This window comes from Phyllobates terribilis, unplaced genomic scaffold (assembly GCF_046119375.1).
Source record: "Phyllobates terribilis strain yellow unplaced genomic scaffold, ASM4611937v1 Scaffold_13__5_contigs__length_258822181, whole genome shotgun sequence".
Taxonomy (NCBI): Eukaryota; Metazoa; Chordata; class Amphibia; order Anura; family Dendrobatidae; genus Phyllobates; species Phyllobates terribilis.
The window spans coordinates 77,401,783-77,418,934 of record NW_027362773.1 but is presented as its reverse complement, the minus strand read 5'-3'; the positions used below and the strand labels follow the sequence as shown (position 1 = coordinate 77,418,934).

The 17,152-nt window shown below is 42.4% G+C and overlaps 1 protein-coding gene across 1 annotated transcript in view; it reads left to right on the top strand.

Moving 5' to 3' along the window:
• Positions 1–14,239, top strand: part of TRAF6 (TNF receptor associated factor 6) — a 36,602-nt gene extending 22,363 nt beyond the window's left edge. Inside the window, exon 7 of the mRNA XM_073658143.1 lies at positions 11,872–14,239. Within this exon, the coding sequence (XP_073514244.1) occupies positions 11,872–12,783 (912 nt within the window). The 3' untranslated portion in view covers positions 12,784–14,239. The remainder of the gene's footprint in view (positions 1–11,871) is intronic.
• The last annotated feature ends 2,913 nt before the right edge of the window (positions 14,240–17,152 follow it).

The window sequence follows — 17,152 nt, the reverse complement described above, 5'->3', positions numbered from 1 at the left end:
AGGGGCAGTATTATAGTAGTTATGTTCTTGTAAATAGGGGGCAGTATTAGTTTTATTCCTGTACATAATAGCAGTATTATGGTAGTTATATTCTTGTACATAATAGCAGTATTATGGTAGTTATATTCTTGTACATAGGGGCAGTATTATAGTAGTTATAGTCTTGTACATAGGGGGCAGTATTATAGTAGTTATATTTTTGTACATAGGAGGCAGTATTATAGTAGTTATATTCTTGTACATAGGGAGCAGTATTATAATAGTTATATTCTTCTATATAGGGGCAGTATTATAGTAGTTATATTCTTGTACATAGGAGCAGTATTATAGTAGTTATATTCTTGTACATAGGGGCAGTATTATAGTAGTTATATTCTTGTACATAGGGGGCAGTGTTATGCACACGCCCGGGCTAAGCGGCGTGTGCGTGTGATTGGTAGTGATTCCACTGGACCGTGCCGGAGAGTGAATGCCTGGAGGGGCGTGACTAAGTATTCACCCGATCCGACCAGGGTCGCACGACGGCATACGACGCCAGTGCACCAAGGAGGAACCGAGCAGAGGGACCAGGTGCTACTCCAGGACAGACCCCGGACACGGCTGTTGACCCACACAGGGAAATACAGGAACAGGCTGGTAGGCTGGCACACAGACTGGAGGGTATAGGCAGGCACGACTGGTATGCAGGCAGGCGGGTATGCAGGCATGGGGGTAAAGGCAAGCACAGCTAGAGTGCTAGCAGGTAGGAACACAGGCGGGATAGGACCCAGTACACACCGGGACTCAGGAACAATACAGGCAGAGGGTTACAGGCAAGCACAGCTAGAGTGCAGACAGGGAGGCACTAGCAGGTAGGAACACAGGCGGGATAGGACCCAGTACACACCGGGACTCAGGAACAATACAGGCAGAGGGTTACAGGCAAGCACAGCTAGAGTGCAGACAAGGCTGAGCAGGGAGGACAGGGCTCTGTTCACACGGAACAGACAGGAAGGGAAAGACAGAGCCAGATACTCACACAGTACTTGCAGAGACAACAAGCAGGAGTTAGGTACGAGTTCAGACTCTGCAGAAAAAGGAAGGGAACGGACATAGAGGCAAAACAGGTAAAGGACAGGAGAGAGTTCAGACTGGAACTGAGTGTACGGAGGAGACCGACACTGCAGAGGGATACAGGAGCGGGTCTGGGAATACGGCCCCCAGAGAGGCGGAACGAACAGGCAAGGAGCGTGTTCAGACAGGACAGACAAGAGAACACAGAAAGGAGTCAGTTCAGACACGGGAGCTGATACCGCAAAGCAGGAGACATACAGGACTCAGTTCAGACACGGGAGCTGATACCGCAAAGCAGGAGACATACAGGACTCAGTTCAGACACGGGAACAGATACAAAAAGCAGGAGACAAGAGACGGGACCTGGCACCTTCAGAGTGCAAGCACACACTGAAGGAAACACTATGCTCAGGCAGGAATAGAAGGGAGCTGCTGAGCTATATACCAAGTGACAGACAGCAATAGGCTGAGGACGCACAAGGGGTGTGACCCACAGCAGGTACAAAAGGCAGGAAGTGATCGGGCGCCGCCCTTAAGCAGCAGAAACAGACACAAACAGACAGCATGGAGGGAAGCCAGAGAGACATTCTGAACAGGAGATCAAGTGCGCCCTCTTGCACAGTGGGAGATGGACCACCATGCAAGGACGCCGCCAGGTATGTTACAGTACCTCCCCCCTTACGCCCCCTCTTCTTCAGGCCTGCCAGAATCTTCCGCAGGGAATTCGAGGGCCAGTCGTTCACTGGGTTGGAGGGGGACAGAGACTTAAGGGTAATCTCTGCTTCGAGGTACATCTTGTCAAGCTCACAGGAAGAAATAGACGGGTTATCAGGTACATAATGAGGAAAAGTCACTGTCTCTTTGTTATCTGGTGGTATCCCGGAGGATTCAGGAAACAACTGGAGGTCCTCCGCCGGGTCAGAAGAGTGCAGAGGCTCAGAGAAAACAACTGCTTCAGAGTACACTAGGTCGGACTCACTGGAGGAAGCAGGCGAGGTATCTGGTACCGAGTATAGGAAAGTCTCTGTCCATTCACCACCAGGTGGCACCCCGAAGGGTTCTGGAGACAGCTGGCGGTCCTCCGCCTGGTCAGAGGGGTGTAGAGACTCACGGGTAACCTCTGCTTCAGAGTACACTAGGTCGGACTCACTGGAGGAAGCAGGCGAGGTATCGGGTACCGAGTATAGGAAAGTCTCTGTCCATTCACCACCAGGTGGCACCCCGAAGGGTTCTGGAGACAGCTGGCGGTCCTCCGCCTGGTCAGAGGGGTGTAGAGACTCACGGGTAACCTCTGCTTCAGAGTACACTAGGTCGGACTCACTGGACGAAGCAAGCGAGGTATCAGATCCAGGATATAGGAAAGTCTCTGTCCATTCACCACCAGGTGGCACCCCGAAGGATTCTGAACACAACTGGAGGTCCTCCGCCTGGTCGGAGGGGTGTAGAGACTCAGGAGTAACCTCTGCTTCGGAGTACACTAAGTTGGACTCACTGGACGAAGCGAGCGAGGTCTCAGGTACAGAGTATAGGAGAGTCTCTGTCCTTTCGCTACCAGGTAGCACCCCGAAGGGTTCAGGAGACAACTGGAGATCCTCCGCCTGGTCGGAGGGGTGTAGAGACTCGGAGGTAACTACCACTTTGGGGTACCCATTGTCAGGCTCACAGGACGAAGCGGACAAAGTATTGAGTACCGGGTGTAGAGAAGTCTCTCTCCATTTGTCATCGAGTGGTATCCCGGAGGGTTCAGGAGGCAACAGGGGATCCTCCGCCAGGTAGTAGAGGTGCACAGACTCTGAGGTAACCACAGCTTTGGAGCATCCTTGGACATGCACACCGGTTAAAGAGAAAGAAGCATCTGATGCCGGGTGCAGGAAGTTCTCCTGTGTGGAGTCTGGATGGGCAGAAGTCTCTTCGGCCAGGAGAACTGGTGCACTACCCACGCACATTACCCATTGGGGTTTCTCCGGGATACAGGGAGATGAAGCTTCAGTAGGGACTTCAAGGTTGGGGTCAGGAGGTCTCAGGGAGGACAGACCCTGGCGTGACGGCTTGCCTCTAAGTCTAGCACGTCTGGACTGCCTCTTGAGGTTGAGAGAAGTATTCCGGAAAGCGTAGTCACCCTGTGAGGATTCTGGGTGGGCAGTAGTCTCATTGGGCTGGAGGACTATTGCGCTACCCACACACATTACCCGTCGGGGCTGCTCCGGGATATTGGGAAGTGAAGCTTCAGCAGGGGCTTCAGAGTTAGGGTCCTCGAAGACCATACGAAAGGCCACCAGGAAGGCCTGCAGGTCAAGGATGACAGGATCCCATGCTTCCCATAGGGGGGTGACCCATTTCAAGGCATCACCCGCTAGGTAGTCAATCATAAAGGCCACTTTAGCCCAATCGGAAGGAAAATAGAGAGGGTAGGCCTTAAAGTGTAGCATGCATTGCTCCACAAATGAACGACACTGTCTTGGATCCCCATAGTAACGTGGCGGATCCGCAGGAACGAGGGCTGATAGATCCATCTGGACGGGTGCGTAACTCGCCTGGAACTCAGCTAAAGGGGGAAAAAAATTTATTTATTTTATTTTAATGCATGTATTCGCTGGAAAAACTTCTCAAAGAGCGAAGGCCGTGGGGCTCAACGGGAACCATGGCCTGAGCATGCTGTTATGCACACGCCCGGGCTAAGCGGCGTGTGCGTGTGATTGGTAGTGATTCCACTGGACCGTGCCGGAGAGTGAATGCCTGGAGGGGCGTGACTAAGTATTCACCCGATCCGACCAGGGTCGCACGACGGCATACGACGCCAGTGCACCAAGGAGGAACCGAGCAGAGGGACCAGGTGCTACTCCAGGACAGACCCCGGACACGGCTGTTGACCCACACAGGGAAATACAGGAACAGGCTGGTAGGCTGGCACACAGACTGGAGGGTATAGGCAGGCACGACTGGTATGCAGGCAGGCGGGTATGCAGGCAGGGGGGTAAAGGCAAGCACAGCTAGAGTGCAGACAGGGAGGCACTAGCAGGTAGGAACACAGGCAGGATAGGACCCAGTACACACCGGGACTCAGGAACAATACAGGCAGAGGGTTACAGGCAAGCACAGCTAGAGTGCAGACAGGGAGGCACTAGCAGGTAGGAACACAGGCGGGATAGGACCCAGTACACACCGGGACTCAGGAACAATACAGGCAGAGGGTTACAGGCAAGCACAGCTAGAGTGCAGACAAGGCTGAGCAGGGAGGACAGGGCTCTGTTCACACGGAACAGACAGGAAGGGAAAGACAGAGCCAGATACTCACACAGTACTTGCAGAGACAACAAGCAGGAGTTAGGTACGAGTTCAGACTCTGCAGAAAAAGGAAGGGAACGGACATAGAGGCAAAACAGGTAAAGGACAGGAGAGAGTTCAGACTGGAACTGAGTGTACGGAGGAGACCGACACTGCAGAGGGATACAGGAGCGGGTCTGGGAATACGGCCCCCAGAGAGGCGGAACGAACAGGCAAGGAGCGTGTTCAGACAGGACAGACAAGTGAACACAGAAAGGAGTCAGTTCAGACACGGGAGCTGATACCGCAAAGCAGGAGACATGCAGGACTCAGTTCAGACACGGGAGCTGATACCGCAAAGCAGGAGACATACAGGACTCAGTTCAGACGCGGGAACAGATACAAAAAGCAGGAGACAAGAGACGGGACCTGGCACCTTCAGAGTGCAAGCACACACTGAAGGAAACACTATGCTCAGGCAGGAATAGAAGGGAGCTGCTGAGCTATATACCAAGTGACAGACAGCAATAGGCTGAGGACGCACAAGGGGTGTGACCCACAGCAGGTACAAAAGGCAGGAAGTGATCGGGCGCCGCCCTTAAGCAGCAGAAACAGACACAAACAGACAGCATGGAGGGAAGCCAGAGAGACATTCTGGACAGGAGATCAAGTGCGCCCTCTTGCACAGTGGGAGATGGACCACCATGCAAGGACGCCGCCAGGTATGTTACAGGCAGTATTATAGTTATATTCCTGTACATAATAGCAGTATTATGGTAGTTATATTCTTGTACATAGGGGCAGTATTATAGTAGTTATATTGTTGTACATAGGGGGCAGTATTATAGTAGTTATATTCTTGTACATAGGAGGCAGTATTATAGTAGTTATATTCTCGTACATAGGGGGCAGTATTATAGTAGTTATATTCTTGTACATAGGGGTAGTATTATAGTAGTTATATTCTTGTACATAGGAGGCAGTATTATAGCAGTTATATTCCTGTACATAATAGCAGTATTATGGTAGTTATATTCTTGTACATAGGGGCAGTATTATAGTTGTTATATTCTTGTACATAGGGGGCAGTATTATAGTCGTTATATTCTTGTACATAGGGGGCAGTATTATAGCAGTTATATTCCTGTGCATAATAGCAGTATTATGGTAGTTATATTCTTGTACATAGGGGCAGTATTATAGTAGTTATAGTCTTGTACATAGGGGGCAGTATTATAGTAGTTATGTTCTTGTACATAGGAGGCAGTATTATAGTAGTTATATTCTTGTACATAGGGGGCAGTATTATAGTAATATTCTTGTACATAGGGGTAGTATTATAGTAGTTATATTCTTGTACATAGGGGTAGTATTATAGTAGTTATATTCTTGTACATAGGGAGCAGTATTATAGTAGTTATATTCTTGTACATAGGAGCAGTATTATAGTAGTTATATTCTTGTACATAGGAGCTGTATTATAGTAGTTATATTCTTGTACATAGGAGCTGTATTATAGTAGTTATATTCTTGTACATAGGGGCAGTATTATAGTAGTTATATTCTTGTACATAGGGGGCAGTATTATAGCAGTTATATTCCTGTACATAGGAGCAGTATTATAGTAGTTATAGTCTTGTACATAGGGGTAGTATTATAGTAGTTATAGTCTTGTACATAGGGGGCAGTATTATAGTAGTTATGTTCTTGTACATAGGAGGCAGTATTATAGTAGTTATATTCTTGTACATAGGGGGCAGTATTATAGTAATATTCTTGTACATAGGGGTAGTATTATAGTAGTTATATTCTTGTACATAGGGGTAGTATTATAGTAGTTATATTCTTGTACATAGGGAGCAGTATTATAGTAGTTATATTCTTGTACATAGGAGCAGTATTATAGTAGTTATATTCTTGTACATAGGAGCTGTATTATAGTAGTTATATTCTTGTACATAGGAGCTGTATTATAGTAGTTATATTCTTGTACATAGGGGCAGTATTATAGTAGTTATATTCTTGTACATAGGGGGCAGTATTATAGCAGTTATATTCCTGTACATAGGAGCAGTATTATAGTAGTTATAGTCTTGTACATAGGGGTAGTATTATAGTAGTTATAGTCTTGTACATAGGGGTAGTATTATAGTAGTTATGTTCTTGTACATAGGGGTAGTATTATAGTAGTTATAGTCTTGTACATAGGAGGCAGTATTATAGTAGTTATAGTCTTGTACATAGGGGGCAGTATTATAGTAGTTATAGTCTTGTACATAGGGGGCAGTATTATAGTAGTTATAGTCTTGTACATAGGGGGCAGTATTATAGTAGTTATATTCTTGTACATAGGAGGCAGTATTATAGTAGTTATATTCTTGTACATAGGAGGCAGTATTATAGTAGTTATATTCTTGTACATAGGAGGCAGTATTATAGTAGTTATATTCTTGTACATAGGAGGCAGTATTATAGTAGTTATAGTCTTGTACATAGGGGGCAGTATTATAGAAGTTACATTTTTGTACATAGGGGGCAGTATTATAGTAGTTATATTCTTGTACATAGGAGTAGTATTATAGCAGTTATATTCTTGTACATAGGGGCAGTATTATAGTAGTTATATTCTAGTACATAGGAGGCAGTATTATAGTAGTTATAGTCTTGTACATAGGGGGCAGTATTATAGTAGTTATAGTCTTGTACATAGGGAGCAGTATTATAGTAGTTATATTCTTGTACATAGGGGGCAGTATTATAGTAGTTATATTCTTGTACATAGGGGGCAGTATTATAGTAGTTATATTCTTGTACATAGGGGGCAGTATTATAGTAGTTATATTCTTGTACATAGGAGCAGTATTATAGTAGTTATATTCTTGTACACAGGTGTAGTATTATAGTAGTTATATTCTTGTAAATAAAGAGCAGTATTATAGTAGTTATATTCTAGTACACAGGGGTAGTATTATAGTAGTTATATTCTAGTACACAGGGGTAGTATTATAGTAGTTATATTCTTGTACATAGGGGGCAGTATTATAGTAGTTATATTCTTGTACATAGGGGTAGTATTATAGTAGTTATATTCTTGTACATAGGAGCAGTATTATAGTAGTTATATTCTTGTACATAGGGGTAGTATTATAGTAGTTATATTCTTGTACATAGGGAGCAGTATTATAGTAGTTATATTCTTGTACATAGGAGCAGTATTATAGTAGTTATATTCTTGTACATAGGAGCTGTATTATAGTAGTTATATTCTTGTACATAGGAGCTGTATTATAGTAGTTATGTTCTTGTACATAGGGGCAGTATTATAGTAGTTATATTCTTGTACATAGGGGGCAGTATTATAGCAGTTATATTCCTGTACATAGGAGCAGTATTATAGGAGTTATAGTCTTGTACATAGGGGGCAGTATTATAGAAGTTACATTTTTGTACATAGGGGGCAGTATTATAGTAGTTATATTCTTGTACATAGGAGCAGTATTATAGTAGTTATATTCTTGTACATAGGAGCTGTATTATAGTAGTTATATTCTTGTACATAGGAGCTGTATTATAGTAGTTATATTCTTGTACACAGGTGTAGTATTATAGTAGTTATATTCTTGTAAATAAAGAGCAGTATTATAGTAGTTATATTCTAGTACACAGGGGTAGTATTATAGTAGTTATATTCTTGTACATAGGAGGCAGTATTATAGCAGTTATATTCCTGTACATAATAGCATTATTATGGTAGTTATATTCTTGTACATAGGGGCAGTATTATAGTAGTTATAGTCTTGTACATAGGGGGCAGTATTATAGTAGTTATAGTCTTGTACATAGGAGGCAGTATTATAGCAGTTATATTCCTGTACATAATAGCAGTATTATGGTAGTTATATTCTTGTACATAGGGGCAGTATTATAGTAGTTATAGTCTTGTACATAGGGGGCAGTATTATAGTAGTTATATTCTTGTACATAGGGGGCAGTATTATAGTAGTTATATTCTTGTACATAGGGGTAGTATTATAGTAGTTATATTCTTGTACATAGGAGGCAGTATTATAGCAGTTATATTCCTGTACATAGGAGCAGTATTATAGTAGTTATAGTCTTGTACATAGGGGTAGTATTATAGTAGTTATATTCTTGTACATAGGGGTAGTATTATAGTAGTTATAGTCTTGTACATAGGGGCAGTATTATAGTAGTTATAGTCTTGTACATAGGGGCAGTATTATAGTAGTTATAGTCTTGTACATAGGAGGCAGTATTATAGTAGTTATAGTCTTGTACATAGGGGGCAGTATTATAGTAGTTATAGTCTTGTACATAGGGGGCAGTATTATAGTAGTTATAGTCTTGTACATAGGGGGCAGTATTATAGTAGTTATAGTCTTGTACATAGGGGGCAGTATTATAGTAGTTATAGTCTTGTACATAGGAGGCAGTATTATAGTAGTTATAGTCTTGTACATAGGGGGCAGTATTATAGAACTTACATTTTTGTACATAGGGGCAGTATTATAGTAGTTATATTCTTGTACATAGGAGTAGTATTATAGCAGTTATATTCTTGTACATAGGGGCAGTATTATAGTAGTTATATTCTAGTACATAGGAGGCAGTATTATAGTAGTTATAGTCTTGTACATAGGGGGCAGTATTATAGTAGTTATAGTCTTGTACATAGGGGGCAGTATTATAGTAGTTATAGTCTTGTACATAGGGGGCAGTATTATAGTAGTTATATTCTTGTACATAGGGGGCAGTATTATAGTAGTTATATTCTTGTACATAGGGGGCAGTATTATAGTAGTTATATTCTTGTACATAGGAGCAGTATTATAGTAGTTATATTCTTGTACACAGGTGTAGTATTATAGTAGTTATATTCTTGTAAATAAAGAGCAGTATTATAGTAGTTATATTCTAGTACACAGGGGTAGTATTATAGTAGTTATATTCTTGTACATAGGGGGCAGTATTATAGTAGTTATATTCTTGTACATAGGGGTAGTATTATAGTAGTTATATTCTTGTACATAGGGGTAGTATTATAGTAGTTATATTCTTGTACATAGGGAGCAGTATTATAGTAGTTATATTCTTGTACATAGGAGCAGTATTATAGTAGTTATATTCTTGTACATAGGAGCTGTATTATAGTAGTTATATTCTTGTACATAGGAGCTGTATTATAGTAGTTATGTTCTTGTACATAGGGGCAGTATTATAGTAGTTATATTCTTGTACATAGGGGGCAGTATTATAGCAGTTATATTCCTGTACATAGGAGCAGTATTATAGGAGTTATAGTCTTGTACATAGGGGTAGTATTATAGGAGTTATAGTCTTGTACATAGGGGTAGTATTATAGTAGTTATAGTCTTGTACATAGGGGGCAGTATTATAGTAGTTATAGTCTTGTACATAGGAGGCAGTATTATAGCAGTTATATTCCTGTACATAATAGCAGTATTATGGTAGTTATAGTCTTGTACATAGGGGCAGTATTATAGTAGTTATAGTCTTGTACATAGGAGGCAGTATTATAGTAGTTATAGTCTTGTACATAGGGGGCAGTATTATAGTAGTTATAGTCTTGTACATAGGGGGCAGTATTATAGTAGTTATAGTCTTGTACATAGGGGGCAGTATTATAGTAGTTATATTCTTGTACATAGGAGGCAGTATTATAGTAGTTATATTCTTGTACATAGGAGGCAGTATTATAGAAGTTACATTTTTGTACATAGGGGGCAGTATTATAGTAGTTATATTCTTGTACATAGGAGTAGTATTATAGCAGTTATATTCTTGTACATAGGGGCAGTATTATTGTAGTTATATTCTAGTACATAGGAGGCAGTATTATAGTAGTTATAGTCTTGTACATAGGGGGCAGTATTATAGTAGTTATAGTCTTGTACATAGGGGGCAGTATTATAGTAGTTATAGTCTTGTACATAGGGGGCAGTATTATAGTAGTTATAGTCTTGTACATAGGGGGCAGTATTATAGTAGTTATAGTCTTGTACATAGGGGGCAGTATTATAGTAGTTATATTCTTGTACATAGGAGTAGTATTATAGCAGTTATATTCTTGTACATAGGGGCAGTATTATTGTAGTTATATTCTAGTACATAGGAGGCAGTATTATAGTAGTTATAGTCTTGTACATAGGGGGCAGTATTATAGTAGTTATAGTCTTGTACATAGGGGGCAGTATTATAGTAGTTATATTCTTGTACATAGGAGCAGTATTATAGTAGTTATATTCTTGTACATAGGGGGCAGTATTATAGTAGTTATAGTCTTGTACATAGGGGGCAGTATTATAGTAGTTTTAGTCTTGTACATAGGAGGCAGTATTATAGTAGTTATAGTCTTGTACATAGGAGGCAGTATTATAGTAGTTATAGTAGTTATATTATTGTACATAGGGGGCAGTATTATAGTAGATATATTCTTGTACATAGGGGGCAGTATTATAGTAGTTATATTCTTGTACATAGGGGGCAGTATTATAGTAGTTATATTCTTGTACATAGGGGGCAGTATTATAGTAGTTATATTCTTGTACATAGGGGGCAGTATTATAGTAGTTATATTCTTGTACATAGGAGCAGTATTATAGTAGTTATATTCTTGTACATAGGGGCAGTATTATAGTAGTTATATTCTTGTACATAGGGGGCAATATTATAGTAGATATATTCTTGTACATAGGGGGCAATATTATAGTAGATATATTCTTGTACATAGGGGGCAGTATTATAGTAGTTATATTCTTGTACATAGGGGGCAGTATTATAGTAGTTATATTCTTGTACATAGGGAGCAGTATTATAGTAGTTATATTCTTGTACATAGGGGCAGTATTATAGTAGTTATATTCTTGTACATAGGATGCAGTATTATAGTAGTTATATTCTTGTACATAGGGAGCAGTATTATAGTAGTTATATTCTTGTACATAGGGGGCAGTATTATAGTAGTTATATTCTTGTACATAGGGGGCAGTATTATAGTAGTTATATTCTTGTACATAGGAGCAGTATTATAGTAGTTATATTCTTGTACATAGGGGGCAGTATTATAGTAGTTATATTCTTGTACATAGGGGGCAGTATTATAGTAGTTATATTCTTGTACATAGGAGCAGTATTATAGTAGTTATATTCTTGTACATAGGGGGCAGTATTATAGTAGTTATATTCTTGTACATAGGGGGCAGTATTATAGTAGTTATATTCTTGTACATAGGAGCAGTATTATAGTAGTTATATTCTTGTACATAGGGGGCAGTATTATAGTAGTTATATTCTTGTACATAGGGGGCAGTATTATAGTAGTTATATTCTTGTACATAGGGGGCAGTATTATAGTAGTTATATTCTTGTACATAGGGGGCTGTAGTATAGTTGTTAGTATTGTAGTTATTCAGTTTGTCTACATTTTGCCCAACAATGGGCTCAGTTCAGATGTCCCCGTCCCTCACTCTTTATATTACGGTATTATGATGCTTCTCGTATTTCTTCTGGCAGATGCAGCGGAACGATCTTGCTCGGCACTTGCAGGAGTTCACCCAGGCTCACATGCGAATGATGGCACAAACGCTGAGAAGCGTCAGCAGTTCCTTCACACCGATGTCCAACATGGCTAGCGTGTCACTTGATCCCAACCAGTTTGAACCTGCTCCTTTATCATTCCCAGTGCCATCTTCCTTAATGTCCACGCCTCATGACTCCAGCCAACAGATCCAGAGCATGAAGGAGACCATTGAACAGCTGGAAGCTCGCCTGGTGATTCAGGACCATCAGATCCGTGAGCTCTCCGCCAAAATGGAAACCCAGACTGCCGTAGTGACGGACTTGAAGCACACGGTCCGCGTCTTGGAGGACAAGCTGGTGGAGGTGGAAGCGCAGCAGTACAATGGCGTCTTCATATGGAAGATCCACAACTTCAGCGCTCACCTAAGGAACCAGGAGGAGGAGCGACCGGTGGTCATCCATAGTCCTGGGTTCTACACAGGGAAGCCCGGCTACAAGCTCTGCCTCCGGATGCACCTGCAGTCGCCGAGTGCGCCTCGCTGCGCCAACTACATCTCCCTCTTTGTGCACACCATGCAAGGCGAATATGACAACCTCCTCCACTGGCCTTTTCAGGGAACCATCCGCCTCTCCATCTTGGACCAGTCAGAAGGTTCCAACTTTCAGGACCAAGAAGAAATTATGGACACTAAACCAGACTTGTTGGCCTTCCAGAGGCCCACCGTGGCCCGCAACCCGAAGGGCTTCGGCTACGTCACCTTTATGCCCATCCTGGCCTTAAGACAGCGCATGTTCATAAAAAACGACACGTTGCTGGTGCGTTGCGTCGTCACCACCCATGGGGAGCTGAACAGCCCGCGCCGCGAGGGCTTCCACCCACGCAATAGCGACGGGGCCACCTTATAGTCCATGAACCCTCCTCTAATGAAAGGTTCTCCTAATTGCCACGGGGAATCGTCGCCTTACTTCCTTTAAGACTGTGCAAAGTATCTGAACTTTACTGTCTGTGACACGACTGTATATTAAACAAATTTTTACCTGGACTCAACCTTTTGATGCTGGATACGGGGTCTAAAACTTTTTTTTTTTTGTAAATAATAGCAACGATATTCATCTCCCATCTATGACTTCACCAAACTTCGTAAGTGATCACCTAGCTTTTTTCAAACTACAAATCCCAGCAAGCTCTGGTTTGCAACCATTGGGGACCTACGTACATTATACACTTTCATGGACGTTCTCACAGTCCTAACCTCACAGGAGTAGACTGTCCTAATATGTCCTATATAAATCCCTTTACATACGTGCTTAACCCTTTGGCAACGGCTGCTGTACATGTACGATGCCATGCACCATAAAGTATATGGACGGGCTCGGGGGTTGAGCCCGGTCCATACAGCTCTGGTACTGACTCCTTTATATCATCGGCAACAGACATCTCCGATCACAACAGGTTAACTTCTTAAATTCGGTCACGCCTTTTGAAGACCCCTTATGTAGCCTGTGACTGGGTTTTATAGATGATAATTTTCTCAATGCATTGCAATACCACAGTACTGCAGGGTATCGTATAGGCAATCAAGTGATCTCCGGTTCAAGTTCTCAATATCTGAAAAGAAATCAGAATAAACTTTTCCCATTTTAGGACAATTAGGATTACCAGAATGTTTAATATTTGCCAAATGCCAGAATAATGAGAGAGAGAGAATGTTTTAAGGCATTTTTATTACTTACTGCAAAGTCAAAGGTTTCCATACATTTCATTAGTATTTGGTGCCATTGCCCTTAAACTGAATGGCTTGGGTGAAATGTTTGGGATCTCCTTCCACAAGCTTCTCACAATAGTTGGTGGGAATTTGGGCCGATTCCTCCTGACAAAACTGGTGTAACTGATCCAGGTTTGTAGGTCGCCTTGCTCTCACCTGGCTTTTCAGATTTGCCCAAAAATTTTCAATAGGATTGAGATCAGGGCTTTGTGATGGCCACTACAAAACATTGACTTTGTTATCCTTAAGCCACTTTATCATTTTGGCAGTATGCTTCGGGTCATTGTCCGTTTGGAAGAATCATTTCTGCCCAAGCTTTAACTTCCTGGCTGATCATCTTTTCTCATGATGCCATCTATTTTGTGAAGTGCACCAGTCCCTCCTGAAGCAAAACAACCCCACAACTTGATGCTGCCACCCCCATGTTTCACAGTTGGGATGGTGTTTTTAGGCTTCTCTCTTTTCCCTCCAAATGTTATAATGGTCATTATGGCCAAAAAGTTGAATTTTAGTTTCACCAGACCACAGGACATGTCTTCAAAAATTAAGGTCTTTGTTCCTGTGTGCATTTGCGAACATTAATCTGGCTTTTTCATGTTTCTTTTGGAGTAATGGCTTCTTCCTGGCAGAGTGGCCTTTCAGCCCATGTTGATACAGTACTGGTTTCACTGTGGATATTGACACAATCTTACCAGCTTCCGCCTTCATCTTCACAAGGGCTTTTGCTTTTGTCCTTGATATGCACATGTCGGACCAAAGCACGTTCATCTCTGGGACACAGAACCCGTCTCCTTCCTGAGCGGTATGATGGCTGGACATTCCCATCTTGTTTGTACTTGCGTATAATTGTTTGTACAGATGAACCAAGCTCCTTCCGGTATCTTGAAATTATACCCAAGGATGAGCCAGACTTGTGCAAGTCCTCAATTCTCTTCCTGATATCTTGGCTGATTTCTTTAGACTTTCACATGATGTTACACAAAGAAGCAGCGTGTTTCAGGTGTGCATTAAAATACATTCACAGGTGTGTCTCTAATTAACTCAGATGTTGCCAAAAAAACTATCAGAAGCTTCTAAACACATGACATCATCATATGGACAGTGCAGAATTGTTTAAAGGCATAGTAATCTTAGTGTATGTAAACTTTTGACTTTGCAGTAAGTAATAAAAATACCTTAAAACATTCTCTCTCTCAAAAAAAATCTAAATACTTATCCCATAAGGTGAACACCCCCCCCCCAAAAAATAAAAATGTAAAAAACAGAATTGTTTGTTTCCCACACTTCCTCCAACAAGTGCAATAAAAGCGATCAAGTGTTATTAATTAAGGGAATTATTCCATCGACTGTAAAAATAAAGTTTTAAGTCTCAGAAAATGGTGACGCAAACTGAATTTTTTTTTTTCTTTTGTGAATATTTTTTTTAACCAATTAAAAAAATTAAAAAAAAATTGTAAGTTTTGTTTTCTCCTTTTTCATACTGAGCTGGAGAATAACGCTGCAGGGTCATTTTTACATCATAATGAACATTGTTAAAGCAAAACCCCAAAATATGATGGTGGAATTACTGCTCTGGTGATGGAACGATAAAAAAAAAAGTTATGGCTTTTGAAAGAAGTGGAGGATAAAATAAAACTGCAAAATTTGAAAAATCACCCAGTTATGGATCGGATTAAAGGGTTTTTTACATTTTACAACTTATCCTACGCCCACAGGAAAGAGGTTATTGGCTGCTGATCGCTCAGGATCCCACCAATCACAAGGTCCTGTGCCCCTTATTGGTCGGGGAGCATCGGTTGTGCTGCCTCTATACATTTTCTAAGGGGTTACAGGACCCCGCTGTCGTGATCGGTGGGACCTTTACAGATCAGCATCTCCTCACCAATCATTTCGGGTAACTTGTGATACAGCTTCTTTTTTCTGTCCGTCCTTTCTTATGTCCGTCCTTCCATGGTGATGTAAAGGGTTGGGGTAATTGCCTTTGAATATAGTTGACCAGAAAGATGTGCAGGATCCCGATCCGTGGCCATGTCGATAGTCCGTGGTTTCCGGTCCTGAGCCCTGCGAATCTCCTACCTGCACCATCCCTGGTATCTCTTCTGATTAGTAAACCTTGTGGTGGTCTCCTACTTGGGAGAGGTGCTGGGGGTCCAGTGACCACAGATTATGGACACGGTCATCTTGGGTCCTTGCTCCTCTCTGGGACTAGGACTACAAAGCCTTCCATAAATGGCGAGATCTGCGCTGGTTGGTGAGCCATGTCTCCTCTGCCAGTCTTGCCTACGTTAGTCCTTTTCTAGGGGATCCAACAAGGAAGCCTCTGCAGCCGGCCATTCGTTACTTCTACCATGTTCATCTGTATCAAGTCTGGACCAACGCAGGAAGCCATTAGTTACTATACGCATTCACATTCCATATGATGGAAATCCGTTCCCCCTCCCCACCATAGAAACCTGCCTCATTGACCTCAAATCTTTCCAATCCATGGCAGCAGAAATTATCAACCTGACTGTAAAATCTCCCGTCCTGTCTGCAAGCACAATACAGATCCTTATTACATCACTCCGGAGTCACCGTGCTCCATGTAATGAGGATTTTCCTGTTCTACAGGTGGAAGCGATGTATGAAGCGCCGGGATATTCTCAGTGTGTAGCATCATTATGTACGCTGTAATTAAAGTATATTTAGCTTCACCTCCCTCATCTTGTCTGACATATCTATAAAGCTTCAGAACAATGCCGCTCTCTTATTTAAAGATGTCCTTATTTTTGCACCCCCACCGGGAGCTTCATGGCCGAGCAGCTGCCTGCAGCCGTACATCACCAAGCAGAATGCTGAGCGTCAGATGGAGTGGTGTAAAGTCGCCACCACTGGACTGTGGAGGAGACGTATTCTGTGCAGTGATGGATCGCACTTCTCTATCTGCGTCTGATGGAGCAGTCTGGGTTTGGTGATTCCAGGAGGACGTTACCCCCTGACTGCATTGTGCCCCCTGTACAGATGGTGGAGGAGGATAATGCTATGGGCTGTTATCAGGGGGCGGCCGCAGACCCTCAGTTTCAGTGATGGGAAATCTTAATCTTCAGCACAAGACATTGAGGACAATTGTAGCTTCAGCTTTGTGGGAACAGTTTGGGGAAGACCCTTATCTGTTCCCCCATGACTGTGCCCAGCGCACAAGCTCCATACAGAAATGGGGGAGAACATGAGCGACTGCACAGATCCTGGACCTCTTGGAGATTATGAGGCTGGCATCCACCCAACATCAGGGTCTGACACCACAAATGGGCAAGAATTCCTACAGACTCCAAAATCTTGTAGAAATCCTTCCAAGAAGAGCGGGAGCTGTTATATCTGCAGAGGAGCGACTCCATATTAATGTCTCTGGCTATAGAATAGGAAGTCAGAAAAGCTCCTGGAGGTGGATGTGGGGGGCACATACCTTTCTCCATATTAATGTCTATGGATGTAGGATGGGAGGTCAGAGGAGCCCCTGGAGGTGGGTGTGG